Source organism: Rhinatrema bivittatum, chromosome 6 (genome assembly GCF_901001135.1).
Source record: "Rhinatrema bivittatum chromosome 6, aRhiBiv1.1, whole genome shotgun sequence".
NCBI classification, from domain to species: domain Eukaryota; kingdom Metazoa; phylum Chordata; class Amphibia; order Gymnophiona; family Rhinatrematidae; genus Rhinatrema; species Rhinatrema bivittatum.
This window is the reverse complement of record NC_042620.1, coordinates 160,587,019-160,609,908: the sequence shown is the minus strand read 5'-3', so window position 1 is coordinate 160,609,908 and position 22,890 is coordinate 160,587,019. Positions and strand designations below refer to the sequence as shown.

The 22,890-nt window shown below is 43.5% G+C and overlaps 1 protein-coding gene across 1 annotated transcript in view; it reads right to left on the bottom strand.

Annotated features, from left to right (window-relative positions):
* STAT4 (signal transducer and activator of transcription 4) overlaps nt 1-22,890 on the bottom strand; it is a 235,662-nt gene that overhangs the window by 3,864 nt on the left and 208,908 nt on the right. The window contains exons 17-21 of the mRNA XM_029606087.1: nt 21,363-21,415; nt 18,887-18,981; nt 15,762-15,898; nt 13,435-13,626; nt 12,569-12,635 (exon numbers count right to left, since the gene is read on the bottom strand). Of these exons, the coding sequence (XP_029461947.1) occupies nt 12,569-12,635; nt 13,435-13,626; nt 15,762-15,898; nt 18,887-18,981; nt 21,363-21,415 (544 nt within the window). The remainder of the gene's footprint in view (nt 1-12,568; nt 12,636-13,434; nt 13,627-15,761; nt 15,899-18,886; nt 18,982-21,362; nt 21,416-22,890) is intronic.

Genomic DNA, 22,890 nt, shown 5'->3' with positions numbered 1-22,890 from the left:
TAACTGCCTTAATTTCTACTTCTAATTTTCCCACCTTCTGTTCTACTTCATGATTCAATTGTAGAGCTTGCTGAATTCTATGAGACAATGTATTAATTGACTTATGCATTTGAACAATCATTTCACCAATCTCCCTTAAAGAAAATTCTTTAGCAATTATTACTTGGATTACATCTTCTCCTCCCCCCATAGTGTCCTCTATTTCAGATAAATTGTTGTCCATTCCCTCTAGTACCCTGGGACCCTCTTTCGAAGGGCACACCGGAGTCTCAGGCATCTCTCCTGTACTCCTCTGGGGACCAGAGTTTGATGTTGTTACAGATGATAGATCAATATTTCTGACTTGTGGAGGATCAGGTCTCGCAGGAGCCCCGGGGCTTAACGATGTCTCATAGGGCTTTGGGCTCAATTCTTGCTCCATATTGAAACCCCCTGCAGCCATCCCTGAGGTTATTGAGGACCTCTTGAAGCTTTCTTCTATTCGTGTTTGGTAACCACCTGATATTGGTGTAGACATTAACTCTTTAACCTTTGCTTTTCTTTTGGTGTGTGGCATCATTAGAAAAGTACAAAGAAAACGCCAAAAACCGACAGTCTCTTCGAATATCTATGATGTGTGTTTCTGTGGCCGCCGGATTTGGTTTCTATAAAGAAGAGAAGGGTAAATACCTTTTCAATGTATCCAAGTATTTATTTATAGGATAACTCCGGGCCTTCTCCCGCCTTCTCCGGCCTAAGCCGGCCAAAGCCGCGCGCCCCTTCGGCGCGCCGGCGGCGGCATCACACCACAAATGAAGATCTTTTAAGCGGAGCAATGCCCTCCTCCCAGAATCCGGGGTCCAATAAGAGTGCAGGCAATTCAGAAAGGCTTACCAGCCCAAGATAGAGTGTTCCGGCGGTGGCGTCGCACCGCAAATGAAGATCTTTTAAGCAGAGCAATGCCCTCCTTCCAGAATCCGGGGTCCAATAAGAGTGCAGGCAATTCAGAAAGGCTTACCAGCCCAAGATAGAGTGTTCCGGCGGCGGCGGCGCGCCGCAAATGAAGATCTTTTAAGCGGAGCAATACCCTCCTCCCAGAATCCGGGGTCCAATAAGAGTGCAGGCAATTCAGAAAGGCTTACCAGCCCAAGATAGAGTGTTCCGGCGGCGGCGTCGCGCCGCAAATGAAGATCTTTTAAGCGGAGCAATGCCCTCCTCCCAGAATCCGGGTCCAATAAGAGTGCAGGCAATTCAGAAAGGCTTACCAGCCCAAGATAGAGTGTTCCAGCGGCGGCGTTAAGTAAACTTAATTAAAAGCAATTAATGGACTTCTCCAAGAACATATCCAAACCTTTTTTGAACCCAGATACACTAACTGCACTAACCACATCCTCTGGCAACAAATTCCAGAGCTTAATTGTTCGTTGAGTGAAAAATAATTTTCTCCAATTAGTCTTAAATGTGCTACTTGCTAACTTCATGGAATGCCCCCTAGTCCTTCTATCATCCGAAAGTGTAAATAACCAATTCACATCTACTCATTCAAGATCTCTCATGATCTTAAAGACCTCTATCATATCCCTCCTCAGCCGTCTCTTCTCCAAGCTGAACAGCCCTAACCTCTTCAGCCTTTCCTCATAGGGGAGCTGTTCCATCCCCTTTATCATTTTTGGTTGCCCTTCTCTGTACCTTCTCCATCGCAACTATCTCTTTTTTGAGATGCAGTGACCAGAATTGTACACAGTATTCAAGGTGCGGTCTCACCATGGAGCGATACAGAGGCGTTATGGCATTTTATGTTTTATTAACAATTCCCTTCCTAATAATTCCTAACATTCTGTTTGCTTTTTTGACTGCTGCAGCACAGTGAGCAGAAGATTTTAAAGTATTATCCACTATGATGCCTAGATCTTTTTCCTGGGTGGTAGTTCCTAATATTGAACGTAAAATTGTGTAACTATAGCAAGGGTTATTTTTCTCTATATGCAAAACCTTGCACTTGTCCACATTAAAATTCATCTGCCATTTAGATGCCCAATCTTCCAGTCTTGCAAGATCCTCCTGTAATGCATCACAATCCGCTTGTGATTTAACTACTCTGAATAATTTTGTATCGTCTGCAAATTTGATAACATCACTCGTCATATTCCTTTCCAGATCATTTATATATATATCGAAAAGCACCGGTCCAAGTACAGATCCCTGAGTCACTCCACTGTTTACCCTTTTCCACTGAGAAAATTGACCATTTAATCCTACTTTCTGTTTCCTGTCTTTTAACCAGTTTGAAATCCACAAAAGGACATTGCCTCCTATCCCTTGACTTTTTAATTTTCTTAGAAGCCTCTCATGAGGGACTTTGTCAAATGCCTTCTGAAAATCCAAATACACTACATCTACCAGTTCACCTTTATCCACATGTTTATTAACCCCTTCAAAAAAATGAAGCAGATTTGTTAGGTAAGATTTCCCTTGGGTAAATCCATGTTGACTGTGTTCCATTAAACCATGTCTTTCTATATGCTCTATGATTTTGATCTTTTGAATAGTTTCCACCATTTTTCCCGGCCCTGAAGTCAGGCTCACTGGTCTATAGTTACCCGGATCGCTCCTGGAGCCCTTTTTAAATATTGGGTTACATTCGTCACCCTCTAGTCTTAAGGTACAATGGATGATTTTAATGATAGGTTACAAATCTTAACTAATAGGTCAGAAATTTCATTTTTTAGTTCCTTCAGTATCTTAGGATGCATACCATCCGGTCTAGGTGATTTGCTACTCTTTAGTTTATCAGTCTGGCCTACAACATTGGTTCAGTTCGTCTGACTCATCACCCTTGAAAACCATCTCCGGAATTGGTACCTCCCCAACATCCTCATTAGTAAACACTGAAGCAAAGAATTCATTTAGTCTTTCTGCAATGGTCTTATCTTTCCTAAGAGCCCCTTTAACCCCTTGGTCATCTAATGGTCCAACCTATTCCCTCACAGGTTTCTTGCTTCGGATATATTTTCAAAAGTTTTTATTATGAGTTTTTGCCTCTACGGCCAACTTCATTTGAAATTCTTTCTTCGCCTGTCTTATCAATGTTTTACACTTAACTTGACAATGCTTATGTTTTATCCTATTTTCTTCAGATGGATCGTTTAATTTTTGAAGGATTTTTTTTGGCTAAAATAGCCTCTTTCACCTCACCTTTTAACCATGATAGTAATAGTTTTGCCTTCCTTCCACCTTTCTTAATGTGTGGAATACATCTGGACTGCGTCTCTGGGATTGCATTTTTAAACAATTTCCATGCCTGTTGAACACTTCTAACCTTTGCTGCTGCACCATTCAGTTTTTTCTATTTTCCTCATTTTGTCAGTTTCCCTTTTGAAAGTTTAGTTTTAGAGTTGTGGATTTACTTATTGTCCTCCTTCTAGTTATTAGTTTAAATTTGATCATGTTAAGATCACTATTGCCAAGTGGCCCCACCACCGTTACCTCTTTCACCAAATCCTGCGTTCCACTGAGAATTAAATCTAAAATAGCTCCCTCTCTTATTGGTTCCTGAACTAATTGCTCCATGAAGCAGTCATTTATTACATCCAGGAACTTTATGTCTCTAGCATGTCCTGATGTTACATTAACCAAGTCAATATTGGGGTAATTGAAATCTGACATAAAATCAATTTAAAAAGTATATTTTTGGAAATAAAGATTTTTTGAAGGTGGATGATTAGAAGACTGGTTGGTCACTTTTATAAGTCACACAACGTCAGGCTTGCTGACACCTTCAAGGCTATAATATAACTTAATATTTGGTTTCCACTTTGTTGTTGTTGGTAATTGAAATCTCCCATTATTATTGCACTGTCAAATTGGTTAGCTTCCCTGATTTCTCTTAATATTTCATCATCTGTCTGACCATTTTGTCCAGGTGAACGGTAGTATACTCCTATCACTATACTCTTACCCAACATACATGGGCTTTCTACCCATATAGATTCTGAGCATTTAGTCTCTTCTATGATCTTTATCCTGTTGGACTCTATATTCTCCCGGACATAAAGTGCCATACCCCCACCAAGTTGATCCTCCCTATCATTGTGATATAATTTGTACCCTGATTATAGCACTGTCCCATTGGTTATCCTCCTTCCACCAAGTCTCTGTGATGCCAATTATGTCAATCTCATCATTTGCTGCTATACACTCTAACTCTCCCATCTTACTTCTTAGACTTCTTGCATTGGTATACAGACATTTCAAAGTGTGTGTTTTGTTTGTATTAACAACCCGCTTTTCAGTTGTATAGGATAATTTGGAAATCATTAGTTTTGGTGATTTCTTACATATAGGCACATGGAATACATTTGCTTTTATTGGAATCTCTCTGTTGGGATGCCCTAATACTCCTGTTTCATTAGTATCCTTCAAGGATACATTTCTCTGAACCATGCACTGCTGAGTGGCTGTCTGCTTTCCCCCTTGTTCTAATTTAAAAGCTGCTCTATCTCCTTTTTGAAAGTTAGTGCCAGCAGATTGGTTCCACTCTGGTTAAGGTTTGGAATGTTTGTCATTTACCTCTTTAAAAAGAAGAAATCATGAAAAACCCCTTTCCCTAAGCAAATAAATTTTATCCTAACCTAGCAATAATCCATGAGGAAGAGCTGAGTCAGATCCTGAGTCAGCTGGGGCTGGGAATGTTGAGGAGGCAGTACTCACAGTCCTTGGGGTGAGGGAAGCTAATGCAAAAATGACATCTGGTGGTTGTAGGTCTCCTGAAAGAGGCCTGGACTGTCACTGTAATGACTGGGCTAACTTAGTTGGGAGGGGATATAAAACAGAAGAGAAATCCACGGGTAGTTGTGAATGATGGCATGGGGTTCCGAGTCCCAGCCTCGGTTCCTGCTGAACTGGAAGCCAAAAAAGGAGGAGAAAAAAATTGCTAGGTCTCTCCTTAGCACCTCCACCCAAAATAAAAAAATAGCAATAATCCCCTCTGGAAATGGCATTTACTGTCAATCACTGCCTTGTTTTTTAACTTCTTTAGAGGGGGAATTAACTGCTAGTACATGCCGTGTCTAATGGGGATTGTTTCTTAAGGTAATTGTCTGTCATCTACAATCTAATGCCAAGTAAGAAATTCGGATCTTGGTATAGTTGGTCAATTTACATGATTTGAATGTAGGTCTTAGATACATTAGCATATGCAGCTTTAGTGAAAAGTGGCACCCTTACATGTTTGGTTGTGTCTGCTTGTTCAGTTATTCTACAGATTATAACACAGGATCTAACTTGCCCATCTTCAAAAATTAGACCATGGACAAAGGTATGACAAGAGGTAGTGAATTTTGTTTCATTACAGGTATCGCCTAGTGCCATTTTGCTGTTACCATTGGGAAGCTCAATGGCCAAAACAGGAGTGGTTTAAAAGGTCAAGTTGAAACATTTGTCCTAAGAGGACCTTTCTGTGTGATCTCTGTTTGATGTCACCTATAGAAACATGATGCAGAAAAAGACCATATGGCCCATCCAGTCTGCCCATCCGTCCAATTAATTTAGCATCACTTCCTTAGAGATCCCCTGTATTTATCCCATGCTTCCTTGAATTCAGATAGGAGCCCCAAGCTCCCCCTGTGCGCGCCGAGCCTATGTTGCATAGGCTGCTGGCGCGCGCAAAGCCCCAGGATGCGCGTCGGGGGCGTGTCGAGGCCGGAGCGTCATCGGGGGCGTTCTGGGGGCGGGGCCACAGCCTCCAGACCAGCCCCCAGACCGGAACATGGCGTGCCGGCAGCCGGCCCGGCTTGTGCAAGTTACGCCTGCTTTGGGCAGGCGTAACTTTTCCAACTAAGGTAGGGGAGGTTTAGATAGGGCTGTGGGGGTGGGTTAGGGAGGGGAAGGTGCGGGGGGGTGGAAGGAACGGAGGCAGGCTGCATGGCTCGGGGCAACACAGGCTGCCGATTTTGTGCAATCTTGCGCGCCGACCCCGAATTTTAAAAGATACGTGTGGCTACTCGTGTATCTATTAAAATCAGGCATACTTTTGTTTGCGCTGGTCACGCGAACAAAAGTACTCGCAGGCGCAGTTTTTAAAAATCTACCCCATACTGTTTTTGTCTCCACCACCTCTATTGGGAAATGTTCCATGCATCCACCACCCTCTCTGTAAAGAAATATTTACTAAGATGAACGCTGAATTTACCCCCTTTCACCCTCATCTCATGACCCCTCATTCTAGAGCCTCCTTTCCATTAAAAAATGCTCATCTCCCATGCAAGGAAACCTTTGAGATATTTGAATGTCTCTATCATATCTCCTCTGTCTCACTTTTCCTCTAGGGTATACATGTTTATATCTCTATGTCTATCCCCATCTGCTTTAGAATAAATTCCACTGACCATTTTAGTAGCCACCCTCTGGACCGACTCCATCCTGTTTACATCTTTTTGAAGGTGCGATTTCCAGAATTGTACACAGTATTCCAAGTGAGGTCTCACCAGAGATATAGAGTATACAAGGGCAATATCACCTCCCTTTTTCTGATAACCAAGCCTCTCCCTATGCAGCCAAACATCTTTCTGACTTTTACTGTTGCTTTATCCATCTGTTTAGTCACCTTAAGTTCATCAGATACAATTAACCCCAGATCCGGCTCTTCCTTTGTGCTTAGAAGACTTTCACCTTCAATACTGTAGCTTTCCCTTGGGTTTTTGCATTCTAAATGCATTACTCTGCATTTTTTATCATTAAATCTTAGCTTCCAGACCTTAGACCATTCCTTGAGTTTCACTAGATCCCTCCTCATGTGTTCCACTCCTTCCTGACTGTCCACCCTGTTACAGATTTTGGTATCCTCAGCAAAAAGACAAACCTTTCCCGACAAACCTTCCAGTATGTCACTCACAAAAATGTCCAAGGACTGATCCCTGAGGCATACAGCTAACAACCCCTTCATCAGAGAAAACTCCATTTACTGCTACTCTTTGTCAGCTACCACTCAGCCAGTTTCTTACCCAGTTAGTCACTTTAGGATCTATACCAAGGGTGCACAATTTATTTAGAAGTCGTCTGAGCGGAACCGTATCAAAGGCCTTGCTGAAATCCAAGTACACTATATCTAGTGCTCTCCCTTGATCCAAATCCACGGCTCTCATGCTAAACTTTCTGTTGCATCCGTCGGTCGCAGACAGCTGCGACCGCTCTGCCTCACCTCTCTTCTACTCTTTTCCTCATCCCTTGGAAGGATGGCTGCCTCTGCTGCTGCCTGCCAAAACCCTCAGCGTCTCCGAGCCAGCATGGGCATCCCCATCCACCATGCTTCTTCCTGAGGCCTCCCACACTGCCTACATTTTTGAATACGTCATGGTGGGAATCTCGGGGGCGGCCCCACCGCATGACATCAGTACCTCCAGGTTTTTAAACCTCTGCTTCACTCCAAATCAACGAGTTAGCAAGGACTTCGGTTTTGCTACTCTGACTGCTTCTAAGCTGCTCGCTTGGATCCCTCATTGCCCTTCGGGGTATCTCGCTCTAACGGAAGCTCCAGGTACCCGCTCCTCTGGGGCCTCTCGCTTCTACTTGCTCTCCGGAGCTACTCTGCCTAACTTTAAGGACACCCGCTCCTCGAGGGTCCTGACTGCTTTCTTTCAGGAACCCTCTGCACTCCTAGGTACTCACTCCTCGAGGGCCTATTCTACTCAGGGTATCCTGCACCTTGGATCTCTGGTCCCCTGCCTCGTTCAAACTACCGAAGGAAGTTATCAACACTGCTTCTCTGTGAGTACCTCTACGCTCCACCTCTTCTCATTCCACTCTCCAGGTTCACGGCCTATCCCGCACTGTGGAACACTACTGGACCTTTGCTTCATCTGAGTGAGATTATCATCTACAGAAACTGTTGAGCTACTGGAATTCTGCTGGACTACAATGCTGTCTGTTCCTTGGGCAAGATTCAACTCTACTATCGCAGTATAATAAAGCTTTCCTTCCTCAGTGTCTGCTTACTAGAGTCTAGCCAATCATTGTGGTTCCCCACGGGGTCCCTCCCCATGGGAGGAGTCATCTCCACTTCGACCAAGAGTCCACAATATGCCACAAACCCAACAGATTGCTAACTCTATGGACTCGGCTCAGCTCGCAGCCTTGCAGGCCATTCCTGGCCTAGCCCAGCGGATCACTGAGCAACAACAGTGGATCACTGGAAAGCCTGGCTGCTTCCTTCAATCAGTTACATGCACAATTGATTACTTTGGCAACTCCAGTGAAAGAAATACTGTCTCCGGTGGTGACTGTCAAGACTACCGTACCGTTATCCATGGCTACCCACTTCACGGGAGAAGCACGGATGTGTAGAGGGTTTGTTAACCAATGCAATATGCATTTTTCTTTGCAACCTACCCTCTTTCCCCACAGAGGCTTCCAAGACCACCTATATCCTATCTTTTCTTGAAGGAAGAGCCTTGGCTTGGGCTTCACCGTTATGGGAATGTGAAGATCCTATCCTGAATGACCTGTCAGGATTTCTGAAACTTTTCAAGTCTGTCTTTGATGACCCGGCTCACTGCACCGTCGCTGGATCCGCTCTGCTCAATCTCCAGGAAGGTAATAAGCTGCTAGCAGACTATGCGATCGAATTCAAGACTCTAGCATCCAAACTACACTGGGATACAGGTTATTTACGTGCTATCTTCATGGACGGCCTCAACTCTCGCCTAAAGGATGAACTGGTGGCTCGCGACGTGCTTGATACCCTTGAATCTCTCATGGAACTGGCTGGGAAAATAGACCGCCGGATTCGAGACCAGACTCAAGAGGCTAAGAGTCCTTGGAAGCCCGTCCCGGGAGCTAACCATCCTAAACCTGTGCCAATTGCCTCAAGCCTATCGTCTGCAGCTTTAGAAGAAGATGAGCCTATGCAACTAGGACGAAATCACTTAATTTCTAAAGAAAGATGATTCCGCAAATGCATGGGGTTATGCATGTACTGTGGCCAATCAGGCCATGCCATCCAAACCTGTCCCATCTGTCCGGGAAACTGGCAGGCCTAGGATCTGCAGTAGGACTTCTCCTAGGCCTCACCGCTCCAACTCCTCCATTGTTTCTACCAGTCTCACTCCTCTATGGAGGTCTCGAGTTCCAAACCCTTGCCCTCATAGACTCAGGTGCCGGAGGAAATTTTATCTTAAAACGCTTAGTAGAACATCTACGGATTCCTACCACACCAATAGCTAAGCCATTGCTATTATCTTCAATCCATGGAGAACCACTGCCTGGAGAGGTTTCGTTGATTACCCAGGCCATCGGCCTGCGCACCGGAACTTTACACTCTGAAACCATCTCCGTCCTCGTATTAGAAAAGGCCATGCATCCGACTGCCCTGGCTACAAGATCATATGCCACAGTTTGACTGGGCAATGCTGGAATTATCCCGGTGGGGACCTGGCTGTCATGGTCGGTGTCTCACGGAAGTCTCGTCGCTAATATGCATGCCTAATACACCATCTTTACCAGATTTACCTCCACAATATGCCTCCTCTAAACAAGCAGCAGATATACTTCCACCCCACAGAGTCTTTAACTGTGCGATAAACCTGAAACCCAATTCAGAGTGTCCAAAAGGGAGAGTTTACCCTCTTTCAGCAACTGAGACTAAGGCCATGTCCACCTATATACAAGAGAACCTAAAAGGATTTATCAGACCCTCCAAATCCCCGGCTGGTGCAGGATTCTTTTTTTGTGGGAAAAAAAGATGGCACTTTACGTCCCTGCATCAACTATAGGGGTCTGAATGAAATTACCATCAAGGACCGGTATCCCCTGCCCTTAATTTCAGAACTGTTTGATAGACTTCAGGGAGCCAAGATATTTTCTAAACTGGATCTCAAAGGAGCTTACAACTTGGTGCGCATTCCCAAAGGTGACGAATGGAAGACAGCCTTTAACACCCGCGATGGACACTTCAAATACCTCGTCATGCCCTTCGGACTAAGTAACGCACCTGCAGTCTTTCAAAATATGATGAACGACATCTTATGGGACTTACTATGTTAATGTGTAGTAGTGTACCTTGATGACATTCTGATCTTATCCCAAGATCTACCAACACATCAAAAGGATGTCAAGAAGTTTTTAAGATGCCTGAAGGAGTACCACTTATAAGCAAAATTAGAGAAGTGCAAGTTCCACAAGGAGTCTGTACCCTTCTTGGGATACATTGTTTCAAAGAACGAATTCCAGATGGACCCCAAGAAATTAGTGTTATAGTTTGTGAGGTTTTGGGTGGACCCTTGGACACTGTAGCAGCTGACCACGCCCACGGGGGGAAGTCCCGTGAGGGGCCACAGGTCAGGCTCAGCTCTGGACACACAAACACAGATAGTTCTTTATTTAGACAGTTTGAGAAGCCACCAAAGGTGGCAGTAGTGAGTAGAAGATGTAGCCTGGCTGGGCTATGATTCCCCAGGGCGCTGGAACAGCGGTTTCTCCAGTAGCAGTGCTGTAGTGGAGAGAACTGATAAAGTGAGTACAATAGAACATTCACAGAGTCCCAAGTATGGAGAAGCCCCGAGATAGCCCTGAGATAGAGAGATCTGGCCCTCGAGGAGCGAGTACCAGATCCCTGGAGGGAGAGAGACTTGTTGGCAAAGTACTCACACAGCGGTTCCACGTAAGAGATGGCACTGGGGCTGGAATGGGGGCAGGCCCTCGAGGAGCAAGTACCTGGTTCCAGGGAGACAGCTCTGAGGAGTAGATGATAGTACTTACTGAAGGTGTCTGTAGCGAATTCCTCCAAGTAGGAAAGGAGATGGATACAAGCAGCGGCTCAGGGAACATGGGCCCTCGAGGAGCGAGTACCGCTTACCTGACAGCAACCTGAAAGAAGCAAAGAGGCCCCCGAGGAGCGGGTACCCCATTAGCAGAAAGAGTCCAATAGAAGTTGGAAGGTAGAGTAGCTGGGTACAGAGAGCGAATCCCATCCGTAAGATTCCCCTTGCTAACTCAATGGCTAGCAATAAACAGAAGGATTGATTATCCGGGCAGCGTGACGTCATCACAGGGGGACGCCCCTGAGGAATGCGCCAATGAGAAAATAAGAATGAGGGCCATGCGGCACGCGCGCCCTAAGGTACCTGGATAGCATGGTGGGAGGCAGCGCCTAAGCCGGTCCAGGGATGCCGGAGAGGACCGCAGACAGATGCCGCGGCAGCCAGGCATCCATCAAGAGCAGGAGGAGTTGCAGACAAGGAAAGGTAGGCGGAGTGAAGCAGTTGGGCAGCAACGGTCGTAACAATTAGAAAGCATCCAAGACTGGCCCCAACCTACAGGCCTGAAGGCACTGCACCGCTTCTTGGGCTTTATGAACTACTACCGTTCCTTCATCAAGAACTATTCATCATTGACGGTCCCTCTCACTGCAATGACCAGAAAGGGGGCCATCCCTGCTAAATGGTCTCCTGAAACAATTTCGGCCTTCCTGACTCTCAAAGAGGCTTTTCAAAAGAAGCTGTGCCTTTGCCACCCAGATCCGCATCGTTCATTCATTGTCGAAGTCGACGCATCAGATGTCGGCGTGGGAGCGGTTTTGAGCCAGTACAGCGAATCCAATGTGCTCCTCCTTCTCAAGGCATTTCTCGCCTGTTGAAAGAAATTACAGATTCAGAGACAGTTACTCACAATTAAGCTGGCCTTTGAGGAGTGGCATCCTTGGCTGGAAGGTGCACAACATCAGATAGTGTACACCGATCACAAGAATTTGGAGTACCTCAGACATGCACAACGACTCAATCACCGTTAAGCAAGATGGTCACTGTTCTTTAACAGATTTGACTTCCTTTTGAAATACCGTCCTGGGGAAAAGAACACTCGGGCTGATGCCCTGTCACGATCCTTCTCTCCTAAGGATGTGCCTGACGAACCCCGTCATATTATTGATCCCGAGAAGGTGGTTCTTGGAGCCACTCATGTGGTACCTGCTGGGAATATGGTTGTGGCTGGAAGTCAAAGGAAGAAACTGATGAAATGGGCGCATGATTCCCGCCTGGCTGGCCATCCTGGACAGAGTTGTACATTGGGATGGTCCAAGAAAACAAAGAGGTAGGCGATCTATGATAGCCGTCAGGTAAACAAAACAGAATAGATGCCTTGATCTTTTTCAAAACTTTATTCATGCAGAGACGTGTTCATAAAATTGCCCGACTCAGGCCGAGATAAGAGCAGAGACTACCTCACTACTGCCACTTCTGGTGGTATCCTACAAGCTGTACAATAAAAGCTCTGATTCTGTGTTTGTGCGTCCTGAGTCTAGCCCAGTACTGTGGCTCCCCACGGGGCTCCTCCCCATGGGCGTGATCATCTGCCACAGTACCCATAAATCCAACCAAACACTGCTTAACCATAACAGACATGTGCAGAGGAGCTAATGCCCTGTCATGCCCTTTCAGTTTCCAACAGTCTTGATTTAGAGATGTACTGACTACGGGGTAGCATCCTTGCTCACAGTCAGGTTTCCCTAATTTAGTAAATAATGCCAGCACTATTAAATTAAAAAAATTGATTAAGAAAATCATTGAAGAATATTCAACCTGTACATCAGATTACATACATTGTGGATATGGGGATAAATACTGCTGGAACATAACCTTTTCCTCCTTTTTCTGTTGGTCTTGAAACTGAATATAAAACAAGAAAAAGAAATAATTGTAAAAAATACATTATAAAGATGTGCAGTTTCCTTATTCAGATTTTATAAAAAAATTTTGTTTGTGGTGTCTGCTTTTAACAAACTTCCATGATAAATCACGGATGAAGATATTCTTCATTGAAAAGTAAAATAATTTCCTAATTGCCTGTCAGTACAATGCATTTTGCTAATGGAAAGATTCTGATGTTTGAAAGTGTAGTTAATGAACAGTGAACCACAGTTCCCCTACATTCATTGGAAAATAGAAGTATGTATTAGTTATGGAAATGCAGTGAATGTCTCAGGCATTGGCTCAAAATGTAAAATTCTGCAAGTATAGCAGAATTCTTAGATTGTACTACAATTTAAAGTAGACGAGGCCAATATACTAACCCACGGTATTACCAGGCCCATTTGCACAAAAGTTAGGCAGCAATGCAAAGGAGCCTTGAAGCTTTGTACATGCGTGTCGGTAAAGGGACCAATCCCCGTTCAGAACTCACTGACAGGGAAGGAGCCAATCCCGGTTCAGTACTGAGTTCCGAATGGGGATTGGTCTATTCACCCCGCAGCGGACGGGACTTTTTGAGTGTGAGGAGGGGGCTGCTGCTTGAGGCTTCCTGTCTCTTTAAAGATCATGGCGGTGGCGCTGGAAACACGTTTAACTGCAGCTGACAACTTGTACTTTCCCAGCCAGGGTAACCCACATTTCATATTTAAAAATAAGCCATTCCTAAGTTAATTCTGAGTATACATTACGGGGAGGAAAAAAGGAGATTTGGTCCAACCTTCATTTGGCTGACTGTTGTAATGTTTGCTGAATGCTTTATCTTTGGGGATGTCTGGATACAAATATTTGAGTGGGTTTTCTGGAACACTCTCTGCCTCGATGACTTTGTAATCACGCAGGATGTCAGGAAATGGCAAAGCATTTAAGCGACCTTTATTGTATGGCTCCACTGAATGAAACCTGACCTCGCCTGTAAAGTTATTAAAACATAAAAAATGATTAATGTTCATTTAGCTCAAGGTCACAATATAACTTAAGTATTACAATATGCAGATATTGTAAGAATGCAGTGAACAAGCACAGGGAGTTTGAAATGATGGTCTTTAGATATGGAGAAGTCCATATTCAGGCACGTCTGGGTAACAAAGTTAGCCGGATAAACTTATCGGCTATCTTCGGAGGTAATTTCAATAATGCAGCTGCACTATTAAATATAGCTGGATATCTTAAAGATAGCCAGCTAACTGTAGCCGGCTAACTTTAGGACAAGTCTTTGGCCCAACCTCATTTATCTGGCTGAGTTATCTGGCTAATTTTGAATATCGGAGTTAGCTGGCTAATTTAGGCTAACTCAACTCCTCCCAATTATGTCTCCAGAATGCCCCTAGGTTAGCCAACCGGATAAGTGCCCAAATGTTCATATAGCCAGCTAACTTCTGAGTTAGCTGGCTAAATGCTTTTGATTATGGACCTCTGAATATATTTAGAGCTGGAATTCGTAAGTAAAATTTGTGGTATTAGATTTAAATTAAATGCAGACTGAATGGCTATCAGTTTGGCCTCTTATTCTCTTAAGGTCATGATGGTTTTTTTATATATTTAGGGCTTCTGATTTTAGGAGTTTGTTTATTTTCCAGTTAATTAGGGGTTAAGAACATAAGAAATTGCCATGCTGGGTCAGACCAAGGGTCCATCAAGCCCAGCATCCTGTTTCCAACAGAGGCCAAACCAGGCCACAAGAACCTGGCAATTATCCAAACACTAAGAAGATCCCATGCTACTGATGCAATTAATAGCAGTGGCTATTCTCTAAGTAAACTTGATTAATAGCCTTTAAGGGACTTCTCCTCCAAGAACGTATCCAAACCTTTTTTGAACCCAGCTACACTAACTACACTAACCACATCCTCTGGCAACAAATTCCAGAGCTTTATTGTGCGTTGAGTGAAAAAGAATTTTCTCCGATTAGTCTTAAATGTGCTACTTGCTAACTTCATGGAATGCCCCCTAGTCCTTCTATTATTATTTGGGAGTACCAAAAATTGGTATTTATCTGTGTTTTCACAGCTCAGGTACTGATTCCAGTTGAATCAAATACATACATTTGTGCAGCTGAGGAGTCAGTAGCATGGAAAAAGCACATAAATAAAGCAGAGGATAAAGGGTAGGCAAAGGAGGGATAAGAGAGCTCTAGGGGCATTGGGGGGTGTTTTATCAGGGTTTCTCAGTTAAAACCTAAAATCAGAAGCTGTAGTTATATGAAGAGGAAAACTGCACCAGCTAGTATCACTGGCCGGCGAGATTTAGCTACAACAAAGAGTAGGTGATCTCGGGGGGGTCATAGGTCCAGGAGAGGGAAAATAATGTGCATAGATTTTCAAATTTACATGCCTATTTTCAAGCACACCACTGAGCCACAGGAATAGCAACTGCAAGGTCCATTGGCCTTTTTGTAACCATACACATTGCAGCTAATGTTCAGAGGAGAACTGCCCATGTACAAACGTACCTGTGGGTTTTTCAGGTGCGCAAAATTGCCTCCTCACTGTTTAGCTGCCAGTTATTTTACAAAAGGAAGATAAAGCCATGTGCCATTTAGTCGCAGTGAGAGCAAGTCCCTTCCGCTCATCCCTACAGGGAGATTGGTGGTTCTTCCTGAGGAATGGGCAGAATAGATGGGTCTTGTGACCATTCTCTCTTATCACAATGTACTTTGCCACAAAGCTATCTTCCTCCAGATCAAAATTCTAGAAAGGGCTGGAATGGACCTCCAAGCATCGTCTTGTCTATGTTCTGCCTGCAAGCAGGATCCATCCCACCATAATACTTGACACATGATACGGTCTATCAGCAACAGATTACTTTTGTCCTCTTCCCCTGATTTTCCTCATTTAGCCTGGTAAACCCTTCTTACTTTTAACTTCTACAGAATAATTTTTTATGCATTCCACATTGTTATTTATTTATTTATTTTTTTACATTCTGTTTCTACATTGTGACTATGACACAACATGCGGGCCTCCAGCATATTCAGACTACTTGTTTATTTGAACAATGCTGAGGACTGAAACACATCGCTTTGGTAACAATAAAATGTGGACTTGCCATTTTCTGAGTGGTCCACCCAGGTAAAGGTAATGCCTCCTAGGTTGCTTTCACTGAACCTTAGTAAAAATGTTCCAGGCATCTTGTCCTTCAGCAAGACTCGCTCCTTCTCCTTGCTCACAAAGCCCATGATATACCTACAAAAAGCAGGTTACAGGTTCACTTTCTGTGCTGGCTGCAGGCAATGGTTTCTGTCCTACAAGTCTGCAGGGACTGGGGTGACACAGATGCAGGCAGGCCCGCTCCTGCCATCCAGACGAAGGAAATGAAAGCATTTTGATTTTGTTAGATCAGAACATTTTCACTTCCATTTTCCCCAGCCACTTGGAACTAGCTTGATTTGGCTTGCACAAGCTCGAATCACCTACTTGGATCTGAGTAAGCTAAGTTTGGCTGTTTGGAGGAGACTCAACATTGCTAGCATAGCCTTTCCTAATTTAAAAAATACTCATTTCTTTCTTTCAAGCCAAGAGACAAATATGAAAATGGAAAAGTACTCTTGCTTTTGTAGAAGTTGGGGATTAATTAAAATCACTGTTTTGATTTTTTGAAGATCTGTTTATTAAAATAAATTACCATTACCATTTTATGGCCTTGTTTTTGATATGATGCCAGCTTTACCTTAGTCCACTGCTTCTCAACCCAGTCCTCGGGGTACACCTAGCCAGTCAGTTTTTCTGGATATCTATAATGAATATATCCTTGAGATATATTTGCATACACTGTTTCCATTGGGGCCAATGTAATAAGACCCACGGCAAAAAAGGCGCTAGTTATGAGCCTTTTGATCACCGCGTACAGCTGAAGATGCTGCTTCCATGGGATGTAAAAAAAACCAATTATGCAAAAGATTTGTGCGCAGAAATCCACGAACATATGGAGAAATGTGCATACCTAAGCGTGGTAAGGGCCTATGTAATCAGCCACAACTGCGCTCAAAACCTGTGCCAATAATTTGTGCATGAAACGAGCGAACAGGTCTCCCTATTAAGCGAAAGTATGACCCTGGAAAGTATTTAATATTTCAACTAACTGTGCTGCAGAAACCACTTCAGGTAGCTGCCTTTTCAGGAGGATTTCCAATGTCTCTGATTCACAGGTTTTTGTCTTGCCAGCACCCTCTGTAATCCACCTACTCCTAGTTCTTTTGACTTTTTGTTGGGGTAGATATCCTGGACTCAGGGCTGGCGCATCCTATTAGGCGAACTAGGCAAACGCTTCGGGCACTGACTATTAAGGGGCACTGAAGAGCAGCCATGTGGGGCCGTGAGCGGAGCCTATCCCTCTCGCCAGCAAAGAGGAATAGAGATTTGACAGGCTGCGAGCAGTGCCCATCCTGCTCGCGGCACAGAGAAGCCCATACTTGGCGGGCACGAATGAGGTAGAAGTCGGGGCCAAGATGGGGGGCAGACAGGCACAAGGTTCACCCAGGGTGCCTAATATCCTTGCACCGGCCCTACCTGGACTCTAATATGGAGAGAGGTGCCTTAAATTCTGGCCAGAGTTGAGTGCCATCCCTCCTCCTTACAGACAGCTGCATGCAGATAAGACAAGCCCAAAGCCTCCAGAAGGCTTGTATAAAGACAAAATCACTAAAGTAGAAGTATGTATATATGTGGGGGAAGAGGATAGGAGGAAATGTATTCTTGAAGCAAATGAATGATAAGTTGGCAGGCCAACTTTAAAATGCTAATTGGAGGGACCTTTTAGGTTATGTGGTGAGAGAGACATTTTTTAAAGTACATAGATTAGATGCATTTTTAACAGGACAGAGTACTGTTAGCCAAATTTTGGGCTGCTTTCTGATGTCAGGACAGCTATCCTTCCTGATGATGAATGCTGTACACCATTTCTCTTTTTGGTCATCAGTGTGAATTTCTTTGAAACGCAAGCACGTCAGTGGGTATTGCTGGTAGTATACTGCAGGGGTGGCCAATCCAGTCCTCAAGAACCACATGTGATGGATTTGCATGCACTGTGGCCACAGTATGTAAATCCATCTCATGCATATTCATTGGGGCTATCCTGAAAAGCGGGCCTGTTTGGGGTTTTGGGGATCAAATGCAAGGATGAATAAGGCCCCTTGCAAATTCAGATGGGAATAAATCTTTTCTAAGGAACAAATTGTGTTTCTTTAGGAAAGTATTTGAATTTCTTCTGAAATTGTCTGTAATGCTTCAGTTGGATCAAGAATCTGGGAAGCTTGTGTGGATCACCAACATACTTGCATTTTGGGCATAATTTTCAAAGAAACGTCTGCACATAAAACAGAGTTTTCCATGCAAAAGTGGACTTTTACAAAATTGCCTACCTGATAATGTTGGTGAATCTATACGCACGTGTTATATACACATAAAGGTTTACCTGCACTGAGTGGCAGCATTCCTGGGGGCAGTTAGGGAGGGGCTTGGGCTTCCATGTATACTTTTGGATTTTAAAAAAGAATGTTTGTAAATTTTAATGAAAATCTTGTATGGGTAGATTTGGCGGGATAATTTTCAAAGAGGACTTATGCGCATAAGTCCACTTTGAACATTGGTGTGACCTCCTGTGCATATTTATGACATGCGTTATGTGGGATTGTTGAAAATGTACCCTTTTGAGGGGAAATATGGAATAGCCCGCATTGTTGCTTTATTCTAAATGTGCCTCATTGCTGATTGTCTGAGGGATACTATCCAGTTAGTTTCCCTTTTTAAACTGCCTACAAGGTGCGCACGTACCCATGTGGTTGCATACTTCTGCACCTGCTATTTCTGTGGGTGTCATCCATAGGTAAAACAGCCTGCACTTCTAGCCAGACTAAGAAGGGGCACCACCACCACTATACCCCACAATGTGTTCCATGAAAACCTACCCTTACTTTTAGCAGCAATGAGGAAGACAATTGACAGCAAGGGCAATCTACCCAGATTTACCGGGTAAGTACCTTTGAAGTTTGTCCTCATATCAGCTAACAACTGAACGTAGAATTCCCCTGCATTATGGTGAATTTTATCAGCTTGAGTGCTCTTGATGATAAGATGATTAAATATGTTTTAATTAAAGAAATGTAGCTGTTTTGACTTTTCAGTAAGATAGCCCATTAGGGTGCAATTGGCTACTGTTTTAATTAAATAACTTACCCTTCAATCCAAAGAGGCAGGAGATGTTTCTTAATTAGATCAAGTATTGCTTCAAGCCAAGCCCAGAAGGGAAAAGACTTTCCAGGTATATGTTCCTGTGTTTACCCATAAAGAGGACAGGGAGACATGTTAACACAACAGTCATGCTACAGTATACTGTCAGTTCCATAAAAGGACATTATTGAAATTTCCTAATGGAGAGGAATGCTTAAACATTTATTCAACATAGATGTTCCTGGTTTGGTTGAATCACTTCCTCATATTACTACTGTGTATTTTCTGGGTGATTCTTTGGACTGGAATATTTTGAATTCTTGTGTAAAAATACGTGATGAGATTGTATGACCAATGGAGCTTCATTTGGACTTCTTTTTCTTTGCCACTTCTCCTGTTTATTTTTTTATTTAAATTTTATTTATTTAAATAATGTATATTCTGCCCATTCCATAAGTTCATGGCGAATCACAAATAACACATACATAAATAAAACAATAAAAATACGGCGATCATACAACATCAAAAACAATTTAAAACCATAGTAATAAATAAGTAAAACAAACATATATCAAAAATAAAATAAGCACATAAACAGACACAAAGGTTGCTTCATAAAAATAACACAGTAAAAAAAAAAATTGTGTACTGCCTGATGTAAAAAACCTATACTATATGTGTTACAAAAAGGTATATGACTACTTCAGAGAATGCATGCAAATGCATTCAAAATATTCCAGTCTAAAGAAATCACCCAGAATGTACACAGTAGTAGTATTTCCTTTATTGACAAATGAGTTTTATCGATTATGGTAGTGGTGGTACCTGGTCTATTACAGACGTAGGTGCCTGTGGCCCCTTAGGTCTATTACAGACATAGGTGCTTGTGGCCCCTTCACAGTGACTGACATTCTGTGGTTTGCCATTGCCTTCTGCATCCCACAGCATCTTGTTTTCCCTGTTGGTCTCCCTTCCAGGAAAATTAAGCATGTAAATTCTGTGACACTGGGGGAAAAACAGAACTCGATGCAGACTATAGTGGTGGCTGCAGCAAGATGGTGTCTGTTCCCACATCTGCATGTATTTTTCTGATGCTGTGGAACTTACGCATGTAATTTGATCAGCAATAAATGTAACGCAGCTAAGCTGAAAAAGCGCATGCACAGAAATCGGCAAGGATATACAGATACACAGGCACACATACAAACAAGCAAACACATTTACTCTATTTCTCAAACACTGCCTTCTTACACATAGAGTATCACATTCCCTTTCTCGTTGACCCTCATACCCACACTGACATCCTCTTTCACACCTCACCCCATCCCCCACAGATGAGCATTCTCTATGTCACGCACATGCATGCAAATAGACCTATGTAACATCGCCAACCCCCCCCCCCCCAAACCCACCCTGAGTTGTAAATACCCTTCTTACAGTGGGAGAGTGTCAGATTGTGTCTTTAAAAGAGGCAATCTCTTCCTCCTCCCCCCCCCTCAGTATCTCTCAGGCCCAAAATCTCCAGACTTGCGCCTCATCAGGACAAGTAGGAAAGTTGGTCAGCCTTGCAAAATTCTGGGTTATGTGTGTGAGTCTTGGCCCCACTCTGCAACGCCCATGTCTCTTTTCTGCCTCCTTATTCTTGCGCATGCACAGGTATGTATGCAGTACTTCCTGGCTTCTTAAAATTTGCGTTGCTTGCGCACGGCCCACATACACACTAACAGGTAAATTGTATGTGCCAAAATTAGTAATAGCTTTATTTAGGGTCCATTTACTCCGATGTTTATATGGAAAAAGTAACTGCATCTATGATGTGAAAGCATAAGCAAATGTATAAAGTCACTGTTTTGTTACAGACAAAAGAAATGCTCTGGAAAAATGATTAATATTTTTTTAATTTTGCTTGTTGCTAATTTCTTTTATCCAAATGAAGTAAACAAAGCAAAAACTCCCAGAAAAACAGAATAAAATGAAAAGTGTGCCCTTCTCCCATCCACCAAACCCTCTGACCTTCCCCCACCCCACCAATCACTTCTCACCCATTCCGCGGGTTTTCCAGTGGCAGAAGCAATCCTCAGTCGCTCCTGCCCCACTGCCCAAGGTTTCAAAATGGCCACCAGTCAACCTGAAGCCGGTGCCATTCTGTTATGTGACTGGGGATCGCTCCTGCCCTGGGAAAACAATGGACGGAGTAAGAAGGAATTGGAGAGGTTGGGCATGGTCAGAGAGGTCTGGGGAAAGGATCATTTCATTTTTATGGGTTTGGTGGGTGGAAGGAGGGACCTGGACTGAATAGCTTCTTCTTCTTTTTTTTTTTATATAAAGGCAGTGGCTTCAAAACAGAACGACATGAAAAATGAACAAAATTGTATTCATTTTTCTTTCGTCTCAGTTTGAAATGAAACCAAAAAATTTCCCATATCATTTTAACAAAAGTAAATCCCTATCAAAAATAATTCTGTCAGTTTCTTGGACTTACCTTACAGAACCGAGCCCAGGACACCTGGCAATCACTGTAACTGACTTGAAGACCTAATAGTAAGGATGAAAGTATTTGGGTCAATATGGGTTAAACTGTAAGGGACCCTGACTCTAAAGGGTAACCTTCACTGAGGCTCCAGCAGCTAGGGAGTTTTAGGCAAGCTCTTGTCTATGTGCTGTTTTACTTTTAATGCTTTTTGGAAGTTTAGGGCTAATATTAAAGCCTTTTTGGTATTTGCTGGATCCAGAAAGGGGATCCAGGGTTCACAGCCCCCAAATGGCTGGTTGAAGAGCACACTTATGCCAGGCTCCAGAAGAAACTGATTTTTGTCTCTTATCTAGAAGACTGTCGCTATGGGGTTCACACTAAGGGGGAAAAACCTGCTGCAAATTATGGCTCAAAGCACCAGGGATGGAAATCCAGAAGGAACAGGAAAAAGCTGCCAGAGTAAAAAATAATGAAAGAAAGGTACCTACATTTCCCTAGCTCTTATGTGAGAAATTTATTGAAGAGATTTTATTGAAACATGGAGGCCATGACTTGATTTTATCAAGGAAAACAAATATTGCAATACCATACAAATGTATGCTTCTTTTTCTAGATTAATTGGAATACTAACGCAGGCACCAAATGGACTATAGATAATAACTTCCTGTTATCTCACCTTGCAGAAGCAGGCCTAACTTGCAGTGAGGTCCACTTAGCAGACCTTGTGCCCTGTTTGGGCCTTCTTTTTTTCTGTTGCTTGTCCTAGTCCTGCCCTTTCCTAGTCCTTGTCTAGTATTGTCTTGTTCTGTTCAGTCCATTCTTTGTCCTTCCTGCCCAGTCCAGTTCTATTCTGCCCAATCCTGTCCTCTTCCAGTTCAGTCCCTGTCTCCATCGCAGCCCAGGCCTTGTCTTGTTTTGTCCTGTCCTTCCCAGTCTAGTCCTTGGCCTGTCCAGTTCAGTCTCTGTCTCCAGGCTTTGCCTTGTTCTGTCCTGTGCAACCCATGTCTCCAGCCCTGCATTGTTCCAGCTCCCAGCCAGTGCCTTATTCGGGCTAAATCCTGCCAGCCATCAGACCACAAGGGCTCAACTTGTGGGGGAAGTGGCTAGTACAGAGAAAAGATTTTGCTCTGCACTGCCTAGAAGTTCTGTGCTGTCCCTGTGGGGCTTCCTCCTGTCCTAGTCAGACCTCGAGTCATCACAGGAGCTTATAGGTTCCAAATGGAATTTTCAGGTCAGACACAGATCAAACATGGACATTAGAGTATGGGGTTCCCTAAGGCTCCATACTATCACCATTGCTACTCAACATTTACCCCAAGTCACCAGCACAGCTAATCTGTAACATTTGACATAAAAGCCTACATCTACATGGATGTTGTCCAGCTTGTGTGACCAATGGCCTAGAGCACAATCATTTATAAAGAAGCTTACCACATGTCTTGAAGCAATATAAGAATGGGCAAATGTCACCAAACTATTATCTAAATACCAATATAACTGAGATCCTCTGGGTCCAAAACAAACATGGACAGGCTCT